The following is a 20,056-nucleotide window of genomic DNA, read 5'->3' as shown; positions in this document are numbered from 1 at the left end:
ACTTAAGAGGCTTTCTGATTCCCTTTGTACAGGATTTCCCAGGGTGCATTCCAGTTTTCTTTAATTATGAACTCCTGGAGCATCAAAATATGGGGGTCTACGTGCAAGTGCCATACACAAATGTTTCCCAGCTGCATTTGATCTACACCATTCCCTGGTATGTCTAACGCAATTGACATGTATGTGTGGATCTCTGTGTGCATATAAATATTTGTGAGTTCTTGTGAATTGTAAATGTGTGTGGCTGTAAATCCATGGCCTCAGCATTCTACAAACACCATGCAGACATATGAAAGAAAAACAGGGGTGCCTGGGTGGCTAAGTGAGTTAAGTGTCCATCTCCTGATCTCAGTTCAGGTCTTGATCTCAGGGTCATGTGTTCAAGCCCCACACTGGGCTCCACCTGCAGGCTGTACCTGTAGGTAGGAACTTGCCTTTTGAGCCGGACTGTGTACCCTCCAGGCTGAGAATGAGGAGACTCCGCTGGAAGAGATCACAACTTTCCCAGCAGAATTGGAGTCAAGTCTGGGCTCATGTTTTAAAAACGGTTTCAAAATGGGGGTGGGGGGGAGTTCCAGGCAGAGAGTGAAGGAGGAAGGGAAAAGAAGAGTGAGAAGACCGGTCCGTGGAAACATGGGAAATGGAGTTTGGTAAGGAGAGTGAAGCTGATGGATGGGGGTCCTGCACACCATGGCCCAGAATTTGACATTAATGGAAAATTGGGATGGGGTGACTTTTGGTTCTTGAACCAGGGAATGAGAAGAAAGCAAGATACATTAATCTGAAGAACCTGTGATGATGGGTTGGGGTAGAGAGGGACTGGAGACAAGGACACTGGTTGGTTAGGAAGCTGTTGGGATAGTCGAGGCCGAGCCCTGAATATAATAAAGAGAAAGGCTGCAGCGAGGCAACATGGGGAGGAGTTTGGGTATAGCTAGGGTGAGAAAACAGACATGAAGGCTTGAGCCTGAGGGACTGGAAGAAGCATCTGTCACAGTCTATTGTGTTGTATTTATACAGATGTGTCTCCATGGTGGGGGCGGGGGTCTATGTAGGTGAGAGCAAGTGTTTGAGAATATTTGTGAGTAGCTGGGAGTGCAGTCAAATCTGAACTGTTACCAACCCTCAGCTGTCACATGTAGCCTCTCAGTGATAAAAAGATCACATCTATTTTCTTATGAATCCTCATACTAGGAAGAGAGGGTGGATAGACGATGAGAGAACCAAATCTTGGAAAGTATAGAGACTTGCCTAAGGTCATACAGATAGCTAGATTCAGGGAGGCATTACCACAGCTTCCTATCTCACAGCCCAGAGGGCCCCCCCAGTAACAGTGAGCTTCAACCAATGTTGGGCTGGCTCTCAGACATGTTAAAAAGAAAACCACAGGCCCCAAATGGCATCAGCCAAGTCACCAAACTGGGGCTTAAGACCTTACCTAATTAAAGTTTCAACCTCCCCCAGAAATGTAAATCTAATTCCTTTATCAGTAATTTCCTGGTCAGCACCGATCAGGTTATCTGTCACATGGGTTCTTTCCATTTGCTGCCCACCACCCTCAACGTGCAAACATGCACAGTGGGCATGCACACACACATCACACACCCCCACCCCAAAGATTAGATAATCAGCATGAGACCCCCTGCTTTTCCCTCTAAGGGAAAGACCTTGCCCTGAACAATTCTTTTGCTAATAACCTTCTAGCCCAACCCTCCTTCCCCTAAAAACCTTCCATCTTGTACAACTCCTCTGAGCTTCCTTCTACATGCTAGATGGGATGCTACTAGACTCATGAATCATTAATAAAGCCAATTAGATCTTCAGATGTATTCATTTGAATTTTTGTTCTTTAATAGAGGGGAGTTCCTGCACCCTTCCCTTTAAGACCCACAGGGGGCGGGGGTACATTTTCTTTTCATTCCCACTATGTCCTATAAAATATACTACCACGTGGTCACATAGAAACCATTGTCAATATATGCTGCTTTTTTTTTTTTGATGGATTTGTATTTTTATTTTATTCCCCAGTGGACATTCAAAGTCGGAGTCAGATGTGAAACTTGAAAGGTTTTATTTCCTACCTACAGACAGCTTTAAGAGGCTGACTATCGGGCTATCGCCGCCTGAGCGAGGAGCACACCCAGGCTGGGAGGCGGCAGGAGGGCAGGCGAGGAGACGGGGGCCTTAGGTTGGACTTCCTCGGAAGAGAAGCCTCTGGCCCCGCTGGCCCTCACTGGCCCTTCTTGTGGGCGTTCTTGATGATGGCGTTTTTGAACAGCGTCACCAGGGGCGTCTGGCTCTTCTCGGAGGTCATGAAGCCGCCGTAGCGCTTGTCCTTGGGCGGGCTGCCCCAGCGGAAGTGCTCCATCTTATAGGGCCCGTCGTCCTTCTTCTCGGCCACCTCGGCCTCGGTCAGCAGGTCGTACTCCAGGTCGGCCAGGGCCGCCACGCCCTCGGCCGGGCCCTCGGGAACAAGCGCGGGCTCAGGCCGCTGGCCGACCAGCTCCCTCTTGAACTCCAGCGGGAAGGCCTCGGCCGACTCGTCCTCGGCGCCGTTGGGGTACACCCTCACCGGGCGCCGCTTCTTGCCCACAGGCTTGCCCCAGCGGAAGTGCTCCATGGAGTAGGAGCGCTTGCCCTCGCGCAGGCCGGGCTCGCCGCCGTCGCCGCGGAGCCCCGGGCCGCCCGCCGGCAGCGGGGCGCCGCCTTCGCCCACCGCGACCTCCTCTTCCTCGCGCTTCTGGCCCGTGCTGCCGTTCCGGCGGCCAAACCTGTCCCAGCGGAAGTGGCCCATGACGTACTTCCGGGGGTTCTCCGTCAGCGGCTGCTCGTCGCCGTTGCCGGGGAGCACGGGCGTCTCGGCCGAGAGGTCGGGCTTGCAGGCCCGGATGCACGCCTGCGGGGAGGGCCGCGAGCGGGAGGGGGTTGGTTAGGGCCGCCTCGCCCTGCAGCCTCGTCCCTCACGCTGCGCCTGCCCTCCGCGCCCTGCGCGCCCGCGGCCCTTAGCACGTGCGGGCAGGACGTGAGGCCTCGGTGGCCGCGGCCTCCACGCCGAAGACGTCTGCCCTCCCCAGCCTGTTGGCGCCCGCGGACGTCTATGACTCACCACCTCTTTTGTCCCCTGCCCCCCTTGTTCTTCTGCCTGGCAGCTGCAACAAACACCCCCATCCCGTTTGTTGGCTTACTTATCCCAGAGCTTTTGTGAGCAGGGTCAGAGTCTTACCTTAATAAGCATGATATATAGGCATTGATCAATAAATGGTAAATGGCACTTAATGAATATTGAATAAATCGAGTAAGTATGGCTCAGTTCGAGTCTGAGAGGGGCATTGGGCTGAAATTGGGGGGAGAATCTATTCAGGTGGGAGGTATAGAAGTCTGGCCTCTAGAGCCTGTATTTTCAATAATGCGTCAACCTTTCCCCAGTGTTCTGCACACCTAACTCATGTCCTACCCCAGGCATCTCCCTGTGCCATGCCTCAAAAAATTTCCCATGCCATCTGCCACTTTCCTTGGTTCTTTCAAGTCTTTTGAGCTGATCCGGTACTTACCCCAATCAGCCAGCTTTGGGAAGGAGTAGTTCCCTTCCCTGTCACCTCGTTCCGACTGGAGGGAGGGGTAAACAGCCAGGATTATTTCCATTGCTTGGGTCATGGAGCATATGTCTGTGCTCTCTGTAAACAGACAACTCCACTATGTACACACTGGCCTGAGAAAAATGACCTATAGGCTGCAGCCTTGAGTTTTCAGCTATTTGGGACTGCCAAGGAGGAAACAGAAGGATCCCACCCACTCTGTAGAGTTGGGAACTTCATACTCCAGGGATTTAGAATTATGACGCTGCAGAATATTAACAGTGGAAAGTAAAAACTATCTCATATGCCTCTTCCCTGGACACATAACGAAGCAGCAGGCTCAGAGAAGTGAAAGGACCTTGGCAAGTTTCCTCGACTCTTCAGTGGCAGAGGTAGGGCTAGAACTCATGGGCTCTGACGGTGGTCGCTGCTCCTTCCCTGGTGGGTTCTCAACAGGAGAGGCTGTGCAGTGGGTATCTCCAATCAAGAGTCTCTTGGATCTCTCTCTGAACTAGAATTGACAGAATTCCCTGAGCTCTTTCTTTCTATTTTATATTGTATATAAAAACTGCTCTTTGTTTTTGAGTTCTCTCTCTTCACCTTAACTAGCTTCTTCATTGACAAAACTCACCGAATGTAGTGATGTGCATTCCACCCTCACCAGGCAGGTGGTGGCAGCAGGATGGAACTCAGTCACTAACACTGGCAGTGTGTCTTTTAGTCCTTAACTTGGTATAATTTCTCATTTATGCCTCCCAATACACACAAACATGCAATTCCAGCGTGGCACAAAGGGCCTTTACATGCTTCTGGAAAGGCTGCAGGTCAGTCCTCTGGAAGAAGCATGACACATTTGGCACCAATTAGAGGAAAATGGCACCTGGGTTTTTCCTTCTCCTGCTAGAGATGATTTGGAGTACTACCTAGCTGACTTTGTAATTGGTGGTAGAAGGAATGAAAATGTCAAGTGATACAAGGTTATTTAAAAAGAAATAAAAAGGCTAAGAGATTGAAAATGTAGAATCAATAGAGGGAACAATTATTATTACTGTTACTATCATTGTTATTATTTTAACAGCAATATCTCTAAATAGTTTAAAGGGAGTGGGTCTTCATACAAGAAGATAGGGCAGAAAGATAATCAAGTAGAAACTGTGGACCAGACCCATCACCCTGAAGCTGCTTCCTCCCCTCCTTGGCTCAATTAAGACTTCACCCTAGAGATCTGTTCCTACCCTGTGCTGAGTTACCCATATCTCTGGGAATGAATTTCCCCTTCCCCACACCCCTTTCTTTTGTGCTGTCCCAGTCCCAGCCCCAGTCCCAGCCAGTGCCCAAACCAAGATGGCGGCCACAGCCCACATACCAGCAGGTTACTTTCCGTGGTGAGGTCCTGACACTGGCTGCTTTCCAGGCACCAGCCACTCACTTCCACAGAGGCCTGAAGCAGCAAGGCCAGCAGCAGGGCCCCCGGGCGGCTGCAGCACGATCTCGGCATCTTCCAGGCAGGCTGAGGCTCTGCAGAGGCAAACAAGATTGGTGGGACCCCTGCAAGGAGCAGAACAATGTTGGCCACTGACCAGGAAGGACTGTGAGCCAATATTAACAACACACTCACTTGTGGAGCTCAAGGCTTTTTGAGGACAGGAGCAGTTCAAGGAGAAGTTTGGTGTGAGTTGTGGTGGAGAGGAGGGGAGCAGGACCTGGGTAGTCTATGTGCAATTTCCCCTTTTTCTCCTGTTAAAAAATCAGACCCCGAAGGTGGTTAGGGCTGGTAGCTATTTTAGGAATCATTTGGTCCAGCCCTTATTTGAAAGATGGGGAAACTAAGGTCCAGAAAGAAAATAATTTGGGTGCTCATGACGAGGCAAGGCTAAGTGCTCCTGTTTCTCTGAACTTTTCTATTTCACTACCTTCATGAAGCCATAGTTCTAACACTCGAGATCCAGGGAGTAACTTGGGAAAGACAAGGGACTCTGAAATTCTTCCTCAAGATGGTCTATTCTCCTCCTCGTCTACTACGATCCTATCATTCTTTGGAAACACTTGTTTCCTACAAATAGTAGGTTTGCATAAAGGCAAATAAAACCTCTGACTAATGTGGCCAAAACCTCAGCCAACCTGATATGATGTCCTGTACACAAATCACTCAGATGATCACTATTTCTCAGGTTCCTGCAGCTTTGAAGAGATTTATTTTTAAAACAAACTCCCATTCTTTTAAAACCGGCTCATCTTCTGAATACATTACATATTGGACCTCCACTTGTTCTCTGAGTCTCTCAAATGTAGTCTGAAATAGCTGGACTTGAAGATGCTTTACGTGTAGAAGAGAAGGAGATGAACACACGAAACAGAAGGGAACTACCCACCCCCCATTGTGAACACCCACCAAAGACACTTTTGGAGAAGTTAGAAAGTACGTCTCAGCAGAGGCTGAAGTCAAGAGGTCGGGATGAAGTAAGAAGGGAGCACTGATGCTGCCCTTTGCCCACTGTGCCCAACACTTTCCCCAGCCCTCTACCTCTCCCACTGCCATTTCCCCCTCCCTCCTCTCCCAGGTCAGCTTCCAGAGTTGACCCCAAGTTTTGTCATTAGCTCACCACCAACCCACAATCGTTTTGGATTTCAGAAGATCTCAACCAGCTATAGAAAGAAATCTAATTAGATGAGAAAAGCAGTTCACATTAAGGTGTGGATGACTAATTTTCTTATCTGTCCTAGTGGACATTTTCATTTTAAAATGTTTGCCTAACAGAAATCTATTTGTGGAGAGGTGGCCAAATCTTTTTTATAGAGAAGGCTTTAGAGATGAAAGTTCTCTCTGGCTTTCATTGTCTAGTTCAGAAAGCCATTTCCTTTTCTATGCCCCACCCCCACTCCTTTCCCCCAAAGCTGAGCCAGCTCAGGGCTCCCTTCTTGAATGATTGCCAGGCACAACCTGAGTGTCTTCAGAGCAGCCATTAGATGGCGCTGGCAGCCAGTCCGTTGGCCCATCAGCACCTCAGGCTGAAGGGGCAACAAGGAGAGCATTATCACCCTTGGTGTTCAGTCCTGACCAGGGTCAGGCTGCTCCCCTTGTAGCGTTTTGACGCTCCAGTTCAAGAATGGAGCCCGAACTTGGTGGGCAAAGCAATTTAGGTTAAAGCTCTGAGACCACACAACACATTTGGGTTAGAAAAATGCTGAGATTTACAACAGAGGCAGAAAAATGGTCATTACACATCACTGTGGGCAAATGTAAAATAACTTCTTAGTAGAGAAAGAAGCAAAATCATACAGATCTGGCAGTCCCCTCAACTATACTTCAATTCTCCTCAAGGCTGGCCATTCTGGGATGATTTCCATTTTCTTAAAACCTACCTCATGATTTCAGGCGTACCTGCAAAGTCCCAGAGAGCATTTCTTCTCTCTCTACCCCACTGGCTGTCTGTGTTGTACATGTTAACAGTCACACTGCCAACCTCTCAGAGTTCCATTCTTCTGCTAAAAAGTTTGTTTCCTGAGAGCAACTTGATTTCTTTTTGCTTATGCGTATTTTCTATTTTTCTATAATGAACAAATATTACCTTGTGTCATTTTTTTCAAGCAATAAATTAACGGGGAGACATCAAATGTTGTGCTTTTTGTAAATAGGATAATGTTATATATAATTCAATAATTGAAAGCCTTGGGAAAATAAATGGAAATTTGTAATTTACTAATCTTGACATTAACTTTATGACAGAACTACACTTATTAGAACTTCATATGTGTAGATGCATTCTCTTTGAGCTAAGCAAAACATTGTGTTTGTCAGTCTAAAACTGTACACTGGTCATGCCCTTTTGTAAAGAATAGAGGAGCAGAGGAAAGGAGTTTTCTCCTTTCACCATGATACACACACATCGAGTCCTAAAACAAAAGTGTCAAAGGAATATTAAGTCATTAAATAAGATGTAATCTGTGCATATGTTCACTGACAAAATAAATGCACACTTGTACTTTCCTTGGCTTCTTCCAGCCATTCTGTGAGAACCACCACCTCCTCATTTATACACGAAAAACTGGGGAATCCAAATGCCCTGCACACTCTCCTTTCTTCACCGGAAACCTCCCTTGCCTAAGCCTCCATCAGCTCAAAAGGCTGCTTCCTCCCTGCAATCCAGGGTCTTCAGGATAGAAGGCCCATTCTGCGGTCCTATTGAGGGCACACACACAGGGTGGTTCAGAACCTTGGACAGTTCCCACACGGGCCACCTCTTTTTAATCCCAGCTGGGTCTTACAAAGGAGACCCGTGTCTGGACCGACCTCAGCCACATCGGGTGCGTTAAGGTGGGCAGAGAAACCAGGATTCAGGTGTCTAAATCCAAAGAAATCTGGAATGCAGGGAGTTTATTGTAGCTTCTAGCCTTTACTCTCCTGCTCTCATTTCCAACGTTAATTTGCTCTACAGCACATGGTATCTTTTAAGAAGCGACACCTACCCAAGAAAATCTAGAGGAAGAGGAGCCCAAAGGCGGGGCTCTACCGAGATCTCCCCCAGAAGGCTATAGGAGTCTCGGGGGTCCTAGCAGCCCAACTCCCCGGGGAAGACGCGGTCGCCCGCTCCTGGAAGGCACCTCTTTCAGCGTCGCAGCCCTTCGCTCACCATCCCGGGGCTGGCCCTCGCTGCTCTGCTGCAGGAGGCTTCCCACGCCGCACTCAGTACAGAAAGTTTTCAAGGAACTCAGGACCGCAGGAAGCCAAAGGCGCCTCAAGTCACCGATGGGGAGCCAGGCGAGAGCATCCCGAGGCCCAGGGGTAGGGGATTCCGGGTTAAGAGCGAGGTTTCGCGCCGCTGCGCCCTTACCTGTTGCGGAGAGGCTGCGCTCTGGGAGACTACCGCTGCGCCGGGCGAGGATGCTTGGTGGCCTCGTTAGGTCACTTTTCTTCCTTCCTTTCTCCTCCTTCGCCGCTGCCTGGTCCGGGTCGCTCTCCTCGGTCCTTATATACCTGCGGGGCTCGCCCGGGTGGGCAACGGACGTGAACTTCCTGGCAGCGTAACAAGCAACTCCCCCGACCATGAGAAGGGGGGCCGCGGGGCTCAGGAGGGGGGTTTCCAGGTAGGGGCTAGCGCAAGGGCAGGCATGCCCGGAAAGGGGGCCAGGTATCTGCCCCCGGAGGTTGGAATTAACACTGCCCTGCTGAAGACGCACCTGGCGGCCATCAGGAAAGAACTTAATTAAGGATGGTGTTGGATCTCCAGTTAGGACGAGCAGGCGGCTTAGCACCCCGGTGTGGGGTAGGCCTGGAGCGCCGGCTGAGGTCGTTGAGGAGAGGGTGAAGTTACTTGTGTGCGTGCTTGGACTGTCATTTGCCTTGTTCGCACTTGAAGGTAAATATCCCTCAAAGGGGAGTACATCTGTAATGCCTCAGATTTCCCCCATCGTTTGGAAACTGTAGTGAAGACGTCATGCGGAATCACAATGCCTCAGTTCCAGGTTAGGGGTGCAGGGCAGCCTGGTGGGGGGGTCGGGGAAGGGGGAGGGAGGGGAGCAGAGAAGGCCAGGGGTCACTCACCAGAAGCCCAGGGAAGGTTGCCTTCTTGGAGGTGTGAAGGCAAGTTGCACTGCCCCTCCTGGGACCTAGTCCAGAGCAGGCTGCTTCCTGTGCCCCAAACCCCGAGGAAAAGGCGCTGTTAACCTTTTACTATTGATGGAGAGGGGAAAGGGGGTGCTCTGTGAAGAGCAGCTGAAGTATTTTCCCTGTGGCCTCTACCTTAACCTGGAGTAAAGGAGAAACAAATTGTAAGGAGTAGTGGGGGTGAGAGGGAGTGTTGCGACTAAACTGAACTTCAGATCAAGGTACTTGTTATATTTTTTTATTTTTTTATTTTTTGAGGTGCTTGTTTTACTCTGCCAATTGCAGGAGCTTTCTTTATTCCCGGTCAGAGGTTCTTTCGGACTCTAACACTCTCATGAGAATTCCTGGTTGGTGACATTGGCTTTATATTCCACAATCCTTTCCTTTTGGGACACAGGAAGAATCTAAGCTTCTAAACAGTAAACAAGGTACTTTATCATCTGCCCTTGCCCTCTTTCCAGGGTCATCTCCCACCTGTCCATCTTGCATCCTGGCACTTCAACCATCCACAACATGGGGCGCCTGGGTGGCACAGCGGTTAAGCGTCTGCCTTCGGCTCAGGGCGTGATCCTGGCGTTGTGGGATCAAGCCCCACATCAGGCTCCCTGCTCCGCTGGGAGCCTGCATCTCCCTCTCCCACTCCCCCTGCTTGTGTTCCCTCTCTCGCTGGCTGTCTCTCTGTCAAATAAATAAATAAAATCTTTTAAAAAAAAAAAACCATCCACAACATTCCCATTCCCACAAACGCTATGTTCTCAAGCTTCCATGTCTTTGTCCATCCTACTCCCACAACTGGAACATCCTTCCTCTCTCCGGCCACGCAGGAAAATTGGACTCCTGCATTAAGATTTAGCTCATCCATCATTACTTGTTCTCTCAAACCCTCCTTGGCTCCTTGTGCTACCTGGGACATGAAACATGGCTTTCTCTGTTCTCCAAAGAATCCCATTCTCATCCCATCTGCACATGTAGCCTTTATTGCTGGAACAAATTCCATGCTGTCTTCCATCTTTCCTCTTCCACCTACTCTTGTCCCACCACCACCAGGCTTCTGAGCACTCTAAATCAGAATGTGATTTTATCTTATTTTTCTTTGTATTATTCTTCTAACTTTAAGAGGCAGCTGGTGGTAGCAGAAAGGCCAGACCAAGAAAAGTTCAGATTGACCCAGCTCCTGTCCTTTGTTAGCTGAGTTCTTAATTACATGCAGCAGAACTGAAAGACCATTGAATTACATTTAGAATCACTGAGCAGGTTGGGGAACCAGGACCTAAAAATGGGCAGGGGCAAAAAGTTGGCTGGAATCATGACCAAAATCAGGTTGCTGACTGGATCCAATGAGAAAGAAAATCAGATCATTACTGGGAACAAGAGGCCACAAGTAGCACTGGCAACACCATAGGCATTGAACATACTTCTATAACTTCTGTCCCCAGAATAAAAAGAAGTGGGAGGTTGCAGATGCCACCAGGCAGGACTGACCATTGCCCTTGCTTCTCTAGCACTAGTTGCTCTTTGAGAGCCCAGAACAGCTCCTTTGATTGCCTGAGATGATAATATGATTTTTCCCCTTTATTGGGATAATGTGGTGAATTACATTGTTGATTTTTAGTATTACACCTACCATATGTTCCTAGCTTGAGCCTAATTTATTATGATGTGTTATCTTTATATAGCACTGGGCTTAATTTGCTAATATTTTATTTAAGATGTTGCATCCATATTTATGAGATAAGCTTGTAATTTTCTTTTCTTGTAGCATTCTTGTCAGATTTTGGTGTCAAAATTAAGCTGTCCTCATAAAACAAGCTGGAAATTTCTATCCCCCATCTCCTCCATTTTAATAATTTGGTACAATTTGTATACAATGGTGTTTATCTCTTCCCTAAATGTTAGGGAAAATTCATCAGTGATACCATGTTTGTTGTTTGTTGAATGGCTTTTAATTACAGATTCAATCACTTGAATAGCACTATTATAATAATCTATTTCTTCTTGTGTCAGTTTTAGTAAGATGTATATTTCTAACAATGTATCCATTTCATCTAAATTTTTTAATTTATTGACTTAAAATTATTTCTTCTATCTTCTTATTATCTTCTTAGCATCTATGGAATCTGTAATTATGGTCCCCTTTCATCTCTGATGTTGGTAATTTATGTCATCTCTCTTTTTCTCTTGATTAGTTTCTTAGGAGTTTATCAATTTTATTAGTGTTTTTACAGAATCAATTTTAGTTTCATTGATTTCTCTATTGCATGTACACTTTTATCTATTTCTGAAATTTCCACTGTTATTATTTTTTGTTTTCTAATTCCTAATTATTTATTTGCTTTTTATCCTCTCTCTCTCTCTCTCTTTTTTTAGGTAGGCTCCACACCCAGTATGGAGCCAAATGCTTGAACTCACAACCCTGAGATCAAGACCTGAGCTGCTGAGATCAAGAGTCAGAGGCTTGGGTGCCCGGGTGGCTCAGTCAGTTAGGCACCTGACTCTTGATTTCAGCTCAGGTCATGGTCTCAGGGTCATGAGATCTAGCCCTGCCTTGGCTCCACACTGAGCACAGAGCCTACTTAAGATTCTCTCTCCCTCTCCCTCTGCTCTTCCCCACCCCATGTATGCTCACTCTCTCTCTTAAAAAAAAAAAAAAAAGCTTTAAAGAGAGTGACACTTAACCACCTGAGCCACCCAGGAGCCCCTCTTTTATATCCTCTTGTGTTGGACATTAAATGAATGCTTTTAATTAGACAATTGATGTTCAACCTTTATTCTTTTTGATATATGCATTTATGGCTATACATTTCTTTTATTTTTTTATTTTTTAAAAAGATTGTATTTGTTTATTTGAGAGAGAGTACGCATAAGCAGGGGGAGGTGGGAGGGACAAGTAGACTCTGCACTGAGCACAGAGCCCTACACGGGGCTCAGTCTTACCATCCTGAGATCATGACCTGAGCCAAAATCAAAAGTTGGTCACCCAAACAACTGAGCCACCCAGGTGTCCCTATAAATTTATTTTAAAGTATAGCTTTAGGGATACCTGGGTGGCTCAGTCAGTTAAGTGTCTGTGATTGGATCAGGTCATGATCCCAGGCTCCTGGGTTTGCGTCCTGCATCAGGATCCTTGCTTAGCAGGGAGTCTGCTTCTCCCTCTGCCTGCCTCTCCCCCTGCTTGTGCTCTCTCTCTCTGACAAATAAATAAATAAAATCTTTTCTAAAAAATGAGATATGGCTTTAGTTTCATCCCACAAGTTTTGCTATGTTTTTTTCTATTGCCATTTCATTTGAAATATCTTCTTATTTTCTTTAAGATGTCTGGATTGACCTATGGGTTATTGAAAAGTGTTCTGCTTAACTTCCAAACATTGGGGATTTTCTAGTTATGTTCTGAAACTAATGTTTAGACTGATTCCACTGTAGTCAAAGATCATGCTCTATTTCATTTCAGTCCTTTGAAATTAGTGTGTATGTGTGGGGCTGCTTAATGGATGAACCTACGGCCCATTTTGATTAGTGTTTCATCTACACTTCAAAACATTATGTATTTTATGGTTTCTTAAATATTCTTTTTTTTTAAGATTTTATTTATTTGACAGAGAGACAGCCAGCGAGAGAAGGAAGACAAGCAGGGGGAGTGGGAGAGGAAGAAGCAGGCTCCCAGCGGAGGAGCCTGATGCGGGGCTCGATCCCAGGACCCTGGGATCACGCCGTGAGCCAAAGGCAGACGCTTAATGACTGAGCCACCCAGGTGCCCCAAGTTTCTTAAATATTCTATATCCTTTCTGATTATTTGTCATCTTATTTTTAAGTTACTGATAGAAGTATGTTGTTGAAATCTCCCCATTGTTTTTGTAGATTTATCTACTTCTCCCTTTAGTCCTGGCTATAAAAACATCTCTTTCTGTAAATCTCATGGTGAATGTGGGGCAGTGGTGGACAGTAATATAGGACCAAGATAAAGCAGAAAGATACTAGAGCATCGTTACATGCTGATGGGAATAATCTGGTGGAGGGGGGAAATTGATGCTACAGATGGGGGGGAACAAAATAATCCAAGTCTTTGGTGTTAGCAAGCTGGGATCCAGAAGAACCTGACCTTTGAACAGTGGGTGGTCTTTCTCTTCCACAGCAGTGGTGAAGGAGGAGAAGGAGATGCAGACACAGGTAGACTTATAGGATAAGCCATGGGAGGATGAGTGGACTTCTGCCTGAACCATAGCCTTTACCTTCTAACCCAGCAGTTCCTGGGAATTATCCTGAGGAAATTATCTTAACAGTTACACTAAATATTGTTCAAGGCTATTCATACAACATTGTTAATGGTAGCAATAAAATGAAATAAACTAAACATCTATAGTGGGGTATAATTATAAAGCCATATAATGGAATACTTTGAAGCCATTCAAAATAATAATGTAGATATTTATTTCTAGATATAAAAAATGGCTACTATGTGTTAAGTGGAGGAAGTATAATAAGATATAGATATAAATAGAGAGAGAGATAGGAATTGAGATAAAGATTAAAAGATATCAAAGTGTGTGTAGTGGTTGTTCTGGTTATCTAATGCTATATTACAAACTACTCCCAAAACGTAGTGGTTTAAAACAACACTTATTTTGCTCGCAGATCTGCAGTATGATCAGGGTTTGGCAGGGCCAGCATGTCCCTGCCCCACTTGGCATCAGCCTGGGCAGCTTAAAGGCTGGCTTCTATAATTACCGAAACCATTCGTTCGCATGACTGGTTCCTGGGCTGGAAAGACTCAAACAGCTGGAGGCAAGAATAGTTGGGGCTCCTCAGACACCCCCTTCTGTCTCTCTCTAGCCTTGCCACTTGGTCTCTTGCATTTGGCAGCTTTAGGGGAGCTGGACTTCTTACATAAGGCTCAGGCCACCCAAGCATGCAACTGGAGGCAGTTTGCTCTGCCAAGTAGAGGCAGTGGGTGGTCAGTAAGGGCTTCCCAGAGAAGCAAATGCTAAGTTGGGCTGAGCCTTGATAGAATAGGTCACCAGGATGGAGAAAGGAAAGGCAGTCCAGGCAGAGGGAACAGCATGTGCAAAGAGCTCAAGGCAGGAGAAATCAGGTTATGTTCCTGGAATGCCGGGTGCCTGTGCTGGAAGGGGAGAGAGAGCACTGAAGGGGAGGAAGTAGAGGACCAGGTAGGGATGGAGTTGGAGGAGCAAAAGGACCAGATTTCTGTGGCAGTGAGGAGGATATAATCAGAGCGGAAGGAGCCTGGAGTCAGCAAGGGATGATCAGAAGTCCAGTGGTCTGTTTCAGGACCCGGAGACCAGTTCAGCCAGGAGTGAGAACAGGGAGTGGGGAGATGAGGCAAAGGCAAGTTCATGAAATATTAAAGAGGTAGCATCAGTGTCGGGGAAGGAGTCATGGACCCCCCACACACACACACACAAGGTGGATGTGGCCGCCTGGATGGCACAGTCCAGTGCCATGGTTAAGAGCACAGCTCTGAAGCCAGGCTTCCCGGTCTGACCTCTATTCAACCACTGCTGAGCTGTGTGATGCTGAACAAATTCCCAACTTCTCTGTCCTTAGCTGTTCATCCGTGAGATGAGGCAAATGGTTGCCCTAACCCAGGTGGCTGTCATGTGGCTGAAATAAGGTAATACATGTAAAGATCCTAGAGCCCTTCTCCTAATTATTACAGAGGCGCTGGCCCAGGAAAGCCCGGCCTGGAGCGGAAGGAACAGTGGGAGGGACGGAGGGAGAAAGGCAAGAAGGGAGAGAAAGAAGGAAGGAGCAGACACGGGGTCTTTGGACAGGGTAGGTGAGACTCAGTGTGAGGACCCTGGGGCGAGGTGACGTGCCCACACCTGGCTGCAGGCACAGGGCCAGGGCTGTTCTCGTCATCCCAGCTTTTCACCCTTGAGGGTTTAATTGAAAAAACAATGTCACCAGGGTGTGAGTGTGTTGCAAAGACAGGTGCAGAGGTGGCCTCCAGGGGAGGGGGAAGAGCAGGGAGGTCAGCGACAAGGATGGGTGGCTGGGAGCCCAATGCAGAAGGGACGCACAAGGAGGGTGGCCTTGCCCTCGGCCTCCAGGCACTGGGGCCAGGCAGGGGGGACATTTCTCTGGGAGAAGAGGAGCCTCCAGGGGGCAGCCGGAGAGCAGGACCCTGCGAGGCCCCAGGCAGACCAGCCCCTATGCTGCAGAGAGAAGCGGAAAGGAGGGTCTGTGAGAGGGGTACAGCAGGGTGTCTGGGGTGACCGGGGCTTTGGGCGCACGCTGCCCCAGGAGTGGAGGAGGGAAGAGAGGGCAAGGGAGGGAGAGAGACTGGGAGGAAGGGTCATTAAAGGGCCATGGTCAGGCCTTAGGCTTTGCCTGGATTCAAGGTTGGGGGAGAGAATTTGGGCAGGATTTAGTGGGGGCTGGGGGGGGTGGGCTGGGAGGACAAGGAGGGGGAGTAGCTGAGACATGTTGTCTCTGAAGCAGTGACCGTCCAATCTGTTCTCTGCCCGAAACCAGGAACCCAGTGGGTGCTCACACAGCACGTAGTAGGCCTCCAGGTGTGGTGGGGACAGTGCCGGCTTGGAGCGACCAGATTTGCTTCTATCACTCATGCACTCAACAAATGGCCACGGACCCCAGCATGTGCCTGGACAGACCCTCCCCCATGGGGAATTCGGCTGTAGGGAAACTAAAAATAAACTAGTCAATGTTAGCCTTAAAAACAGACACTGCCAGTGACTTCACCAGCAAGAGATGGGTTTATTCGGATATCCAAAAAGAATTGCAATCTGGGACACACGAGCTGCAGCAGAACCACAGGCAAGTCTGGGGAACATAGGAAAGGCGTGCCTTTTAAGGAGAAAACGGGTAAGTTAGGAAGGCTGTTATGAACTGGAAGTACACGGGAGTAAATTGGGAGTTTATAATGTGCTGGCCTTTCTTTGGTGGAGCTGTGAGCCCGAGCCATGAGGAAAGCTTCTCTTCCTCCAGCTGAAGTAGTAGAGGAGTAGCCAGCCATGTGCAAGGTCAAGTCTAGGTAAGGTCAAGTCCATCGCTTCCTATTGGGTCTGCAGTTGAACACAAGTGGTAGGGCGTGAGAGCTCCACCTGCCGAAACCTTCTGACTCCATTTTAGTGAGGCTTCCCGTTACTAATTTTCATTAATTAATGAATTCATTAATTCATTAATTATATTAATAAGTATAGTTAATTATATATTAATATTAATACACATGTAATTGATAAATTATAATTTTATAAGTAATTAATAAATTATTACAAACTGTGGTAAATACAATGAAGGAAACTGAGTGGGAGAGGGGAGGGGAAAACTTCTTAGCAGAAGAAACAGACAGTGCAAAGGCCCTGGGGCAGAGAAGATAAGGGCATTCCAGGAGTTGCTGGAATGGGAGTAAGGTGAGGGGAGCAACCCTGGGAATGGAGGAACATGACGGGATAGGTCTTGAGGACTGTGAGGGTCATTAGATGGTGACTCAGATTTTATGCCAAGAACAGAGGGAAGCCAGTGCTGTGTTCTGAGCTAGGGACTAACGGAATCCACTAGAATTCCTTTAAGAGATGGCTCTGGCTGTTGTCTGCAGAATCAATCTGAGGGCAAACAACAGGAGTCAGAATCAACAGGACGTGGAGCAGATGTGGAAGTGAAGCAAAGGGAGGGTATTTACTTTTTGTTTATTTTTCAAAAGGAGGTTTTAAAAAAGGTTCCAGATTCTGGTTTAAACATCTGGACAGTGAGTCCGTGGGACCATTCAGAGATACTGGGGAAGACTGAAGGGCTCACAGGTTTGGAGGAGGAAACCATGAGTTCTGCCATCTTGGGCAAGTTACTTCTCTGAGCTTCCCTGGGGATATCCAAAGCCCCCATCTCACAGTCCTGAAGAGGATTCTTGCAAGACTCCTGAGCGGGTGTGAGAGAAGCTAACTATCAGTAGATTCTTGTCAATGGAAAAGAATTCCTCCAAGGGGAGCTTGATGGGGCTTGGGGGGGCCGACGTAGAGCTAGCCTCCAGAAAGGGACCCTGAAGCCTGGAATACAGTGAAGGAGGAGGTCCCTGGTGCCCCGATGGCCCAGGGACAGGGGGAGGGTCCCACGCCCGCCCCCCCTTTATGCCCTGCTCCCCACACATACTCCCAGCCACAGCCCCTTGCAGCTGGGCCACTTTGCTGGCCTTCAGTTTGACCCCAAGGGCAAAGAGGAATCAATTTGTGCAGAGAACTGGAATGAAAGCGATTTCAATTGACCTTTGAATGGGGTTTTAATTTGCTTTATTACAGCCGAAGGGGCCTCCTGAAGAGACCCTCGAGACTGCTTTTATCCGCTAATGGTGCATTAGTGCAGCAGCCTGGCCTCCGTCTGGATGGAGGGGGGTGGGCAGAGCAGGGAAAGGCCAGAGGGGGCCCAGGAGCCGGAGGCCAGCCCCCTCCCAGGAATGGGTGTGCGGCCCCCTCGGGGTCCAAGGCAGAGTCAGGAGTGGAGGAAGAAGCAGGGACAGGGTTTGGGCCCCAGCTCTGCTGCCCGAGGGCCTGGAAACCTGGGCTGGCCCTGCCCCTTGGGGTCTGTCTTTTCTAAACAGTGGCAGGGAGGGGACTTGTGGAGTAGAGGGCCCCTCGGTCCCACCCAGGCCTGATGTTCTATGGTTTTACGTTCATCTCTAAAGTCAAACCGGCTGGTAAAAATAGCTAGTTTTATAGAATGTGGCCCAGAATGGGGACAGCAAAGCCTGCTGGGCTAAGGAGCAAAGCTCTGTTTTCTCTCCTCATAGGCCTCTCTCATGCTCTGCCTGTTTTTCTCGAAATTTCTGCTCCAGCCCCCTCCATGGGCCAGTCAGATCTCTGTTTTCTCTTCCCCAAATCCCAGAGGAAGCCAGGGGGTGGCTTGACGAACCTCCCTCTCTTATACTGGGCAGAGCCCTGCAGGCGGCTACCCGAGGCGACCAGGTGTCTCCAGATGGCCAGTCCAGGTAAAGAGGCCCCTGCAACTGCTTCTCTACACAGGGCCAATTTCAGTGTGACCAAGGCCGGGGGGGGGGGGACGTTGGGGGGGGCAGAGGCCTGTTACTTCATATTTACAGTCCCAGTTAGAAATGTCACCCACTCTGGGGCACCTGGGTGACTCAGTCGGTTAAGCATCGACTCTTGATCTCAGCTCAGGTCTTGATCTCAGGGTCGTGAGTTCGAGTCCTGTGTTGAGTTCAAGCTCCACCCAGCGTGGAGCCTACTTTAAAAAATAAATAAAATTTAAAACAAAAAAAAGGAACGTCACACACTCGGTATGTAGGTATATGGGCACATAGAACCATGTGGATGTTCTTTCGTCCACTCCCTTATCCTAATCCCTTCCTTCAGACTGAGGGCTTGTTCCTGTGCAAAGTGGACTTCTAGAGGTGGGGGTCTTGCTGGAGATGTCACAGACATTAAGGACACCCTAAGCTCTCCTAGTGACGTCCCTGCTGCCACTACTTCCAGACAGAGCCCAGATGCCGGCAGCCACCATTCTGATGCAGTGATGGTCATAATGGGCCTTTTGTGGGGAAATGCCTTTGTGAGGCCTCAGGCAGGACAGATGGTTTTCCAGAAGAATGCAGAGTTCTCCAGCCAGGAGTAGAAGTCAGGAGAGTGCCTTGGTGGCCAGGAAGGACACTGATAATGGACATCCATTAGTCACAGGAGAGGCATTCAGAGGCTCTGGAATTGTCCTCCTTCCTCCAGAGGCAACAATGGCTGCTGTGGTGGGGGCTTGAAGTGGCCTTTTTACAGGCACTCAGCTCAGTCCCTATCTCTGAGCCCCACCCATTGGGGCTCATCTTGTATTTCGAGTCCTGCTCAAAGGCATGGAGGCCCAGAGAGCCCACGCCATGCCCTCAAGCCCGTTGCCCTGGCAGAGTGACGCCAGGCTTGGGCAGTGCAGGTGCACCGTGACCTGATCTGCCACAGCTCCGAGAGCCCAGGGCTCTGCACATGCGCGGGAACCTGGGCATGCACACATGGGGGTGGGGAGTGATGCGAGCGGTGCAAGGACATCTGCAAGGTAGTTTGATTTGGTTTTTAACAAACTGGCTAGCATCTTTACGTCCAGCCGAAGGTGATGCCCTTCCAAGCAGCCCCCCTACAGTCGTTTGCGATGCCTACAGTGGGGCCGGGGTTGGAGCTTTTGGCAGACCCCTCTGGGGGAGCTGCCTCCAAGGCCAGTTTCTAAGTCAACCAAGAAGGCCCGTCTTCTGACTCCAAAGTCACATTTTTAAAAACGCGTCAGTGGGGCGCCTGGGTGGCTCAGTCAGTTAAGAGTCTGCCTTTGATGTACTGTATGGTGACTAACATAATATAATAAAAAAACTTTAAAATTTAAAAAAAAAGAGTCTGCCTTTGGCTCAGGTCACGATCTCAGGGTTCCTGGGATGGAACCCTGCACCGGGGCTTCCTGTTCAGCAGGGAGTCTGCTTCTCCCTCTCCCTCTGCCCCTCTTCTGTGCTCGTATGCGTGCTCTCTCTCTCTCAAATAAATAAATAGAATCTTTTTTTAAATTAGGTTTATTAAAAACGCATCAATTATGCCCCTTTTCTTTCTCCTTTATATTATAGTTGGGTCTTTATATTGAAATTTTTTCTATTCATGGTGGGCGTACGAAGGTTATGCTATCTTTGAATTTCATTTCAAGAGAGTAAATAAGACCTTACAAAATATTTGCTTTTCAAAGGGAGTTCTGCCGCTGGTGGGAATCTAAAATGATGGTAAATAGTTTGTGGCTCTGCCCAAGAGTCAAACGTGGAGTTACCATATGTCTCAGCAATTCTGCTCCCAGGTCTATACCCCAAACTTATACATGAATGTCCACGGCAGCTTTATTTATAAGAGCCCAAAGTGGAGACAACCCAAATGTCCATCCA

At 48.3% G+C, this 20,056-nt stretch overlaps 1 protein-coding gene across 1 annotated transcript; it reads right to left on the bottom strand.

The window, feature by feature from the left end:
• Window positions 1–2,115: 2,115 nt before the first annotated feature.
• Window positions 2,116–5,073, bottom strand: POMC (proopiomelanocortin). The gene is made up of 2 exons (XM_045808980.2): window positions 4,942–5,073; window positions 2,116–2,896 (listed from the first exon to the last, which is right to left on the bottom strand). The coding sequence occupies exons 1-2, from the start codon at window positions 5,071–5,073 to the stop codon at window positions 2,231–2,233; spliced, it is 798 nt and encodes a 265-aa protein (XP_045664936.2). The 3' UTR covers window positions 2,116–2,230.
• Window positions 5,074–20,056: the final 14,983 nt, after the last annotated feature.

This window comes from Ursus americanus, chromosome 7 (genome assembly GCF_024610735.1).
Source record: "Ursus americanus isolate L20-20 chromosome 7, mUrsAme1.1.p, whole genome shotgun sequence".
Taxonomy (NCBI): Eukaryota; Metazoa; Chordata; class Mammalia; order Carnivora; family Ursidae; genus Ursus; species Ursus americanus.
Note: the sequence above shows the minus strand (reverse complement) of the source record. Positions and strands in the feature narration are given on the sequence as shown.

What these genes read in the sequence shown, in the direction of transcription:
- POMC (XM_045808980.2), bottom strand. Translation starts at nt 5,073, where the DNA reads ATGCCGAGATCGTGCTGCAGCCGCCCGGGGGCCCTGCTGCTGGCCTTG. An exon ending in CCACGGAAAGTAACCTGCTG is followed by an intron (nt 2,897 to 4,941) that starts GTATGTGGGCTG and finishes CCCTCCCCGCAG; the next exon opens with GCGTGCATCCGGGCCTGCAA.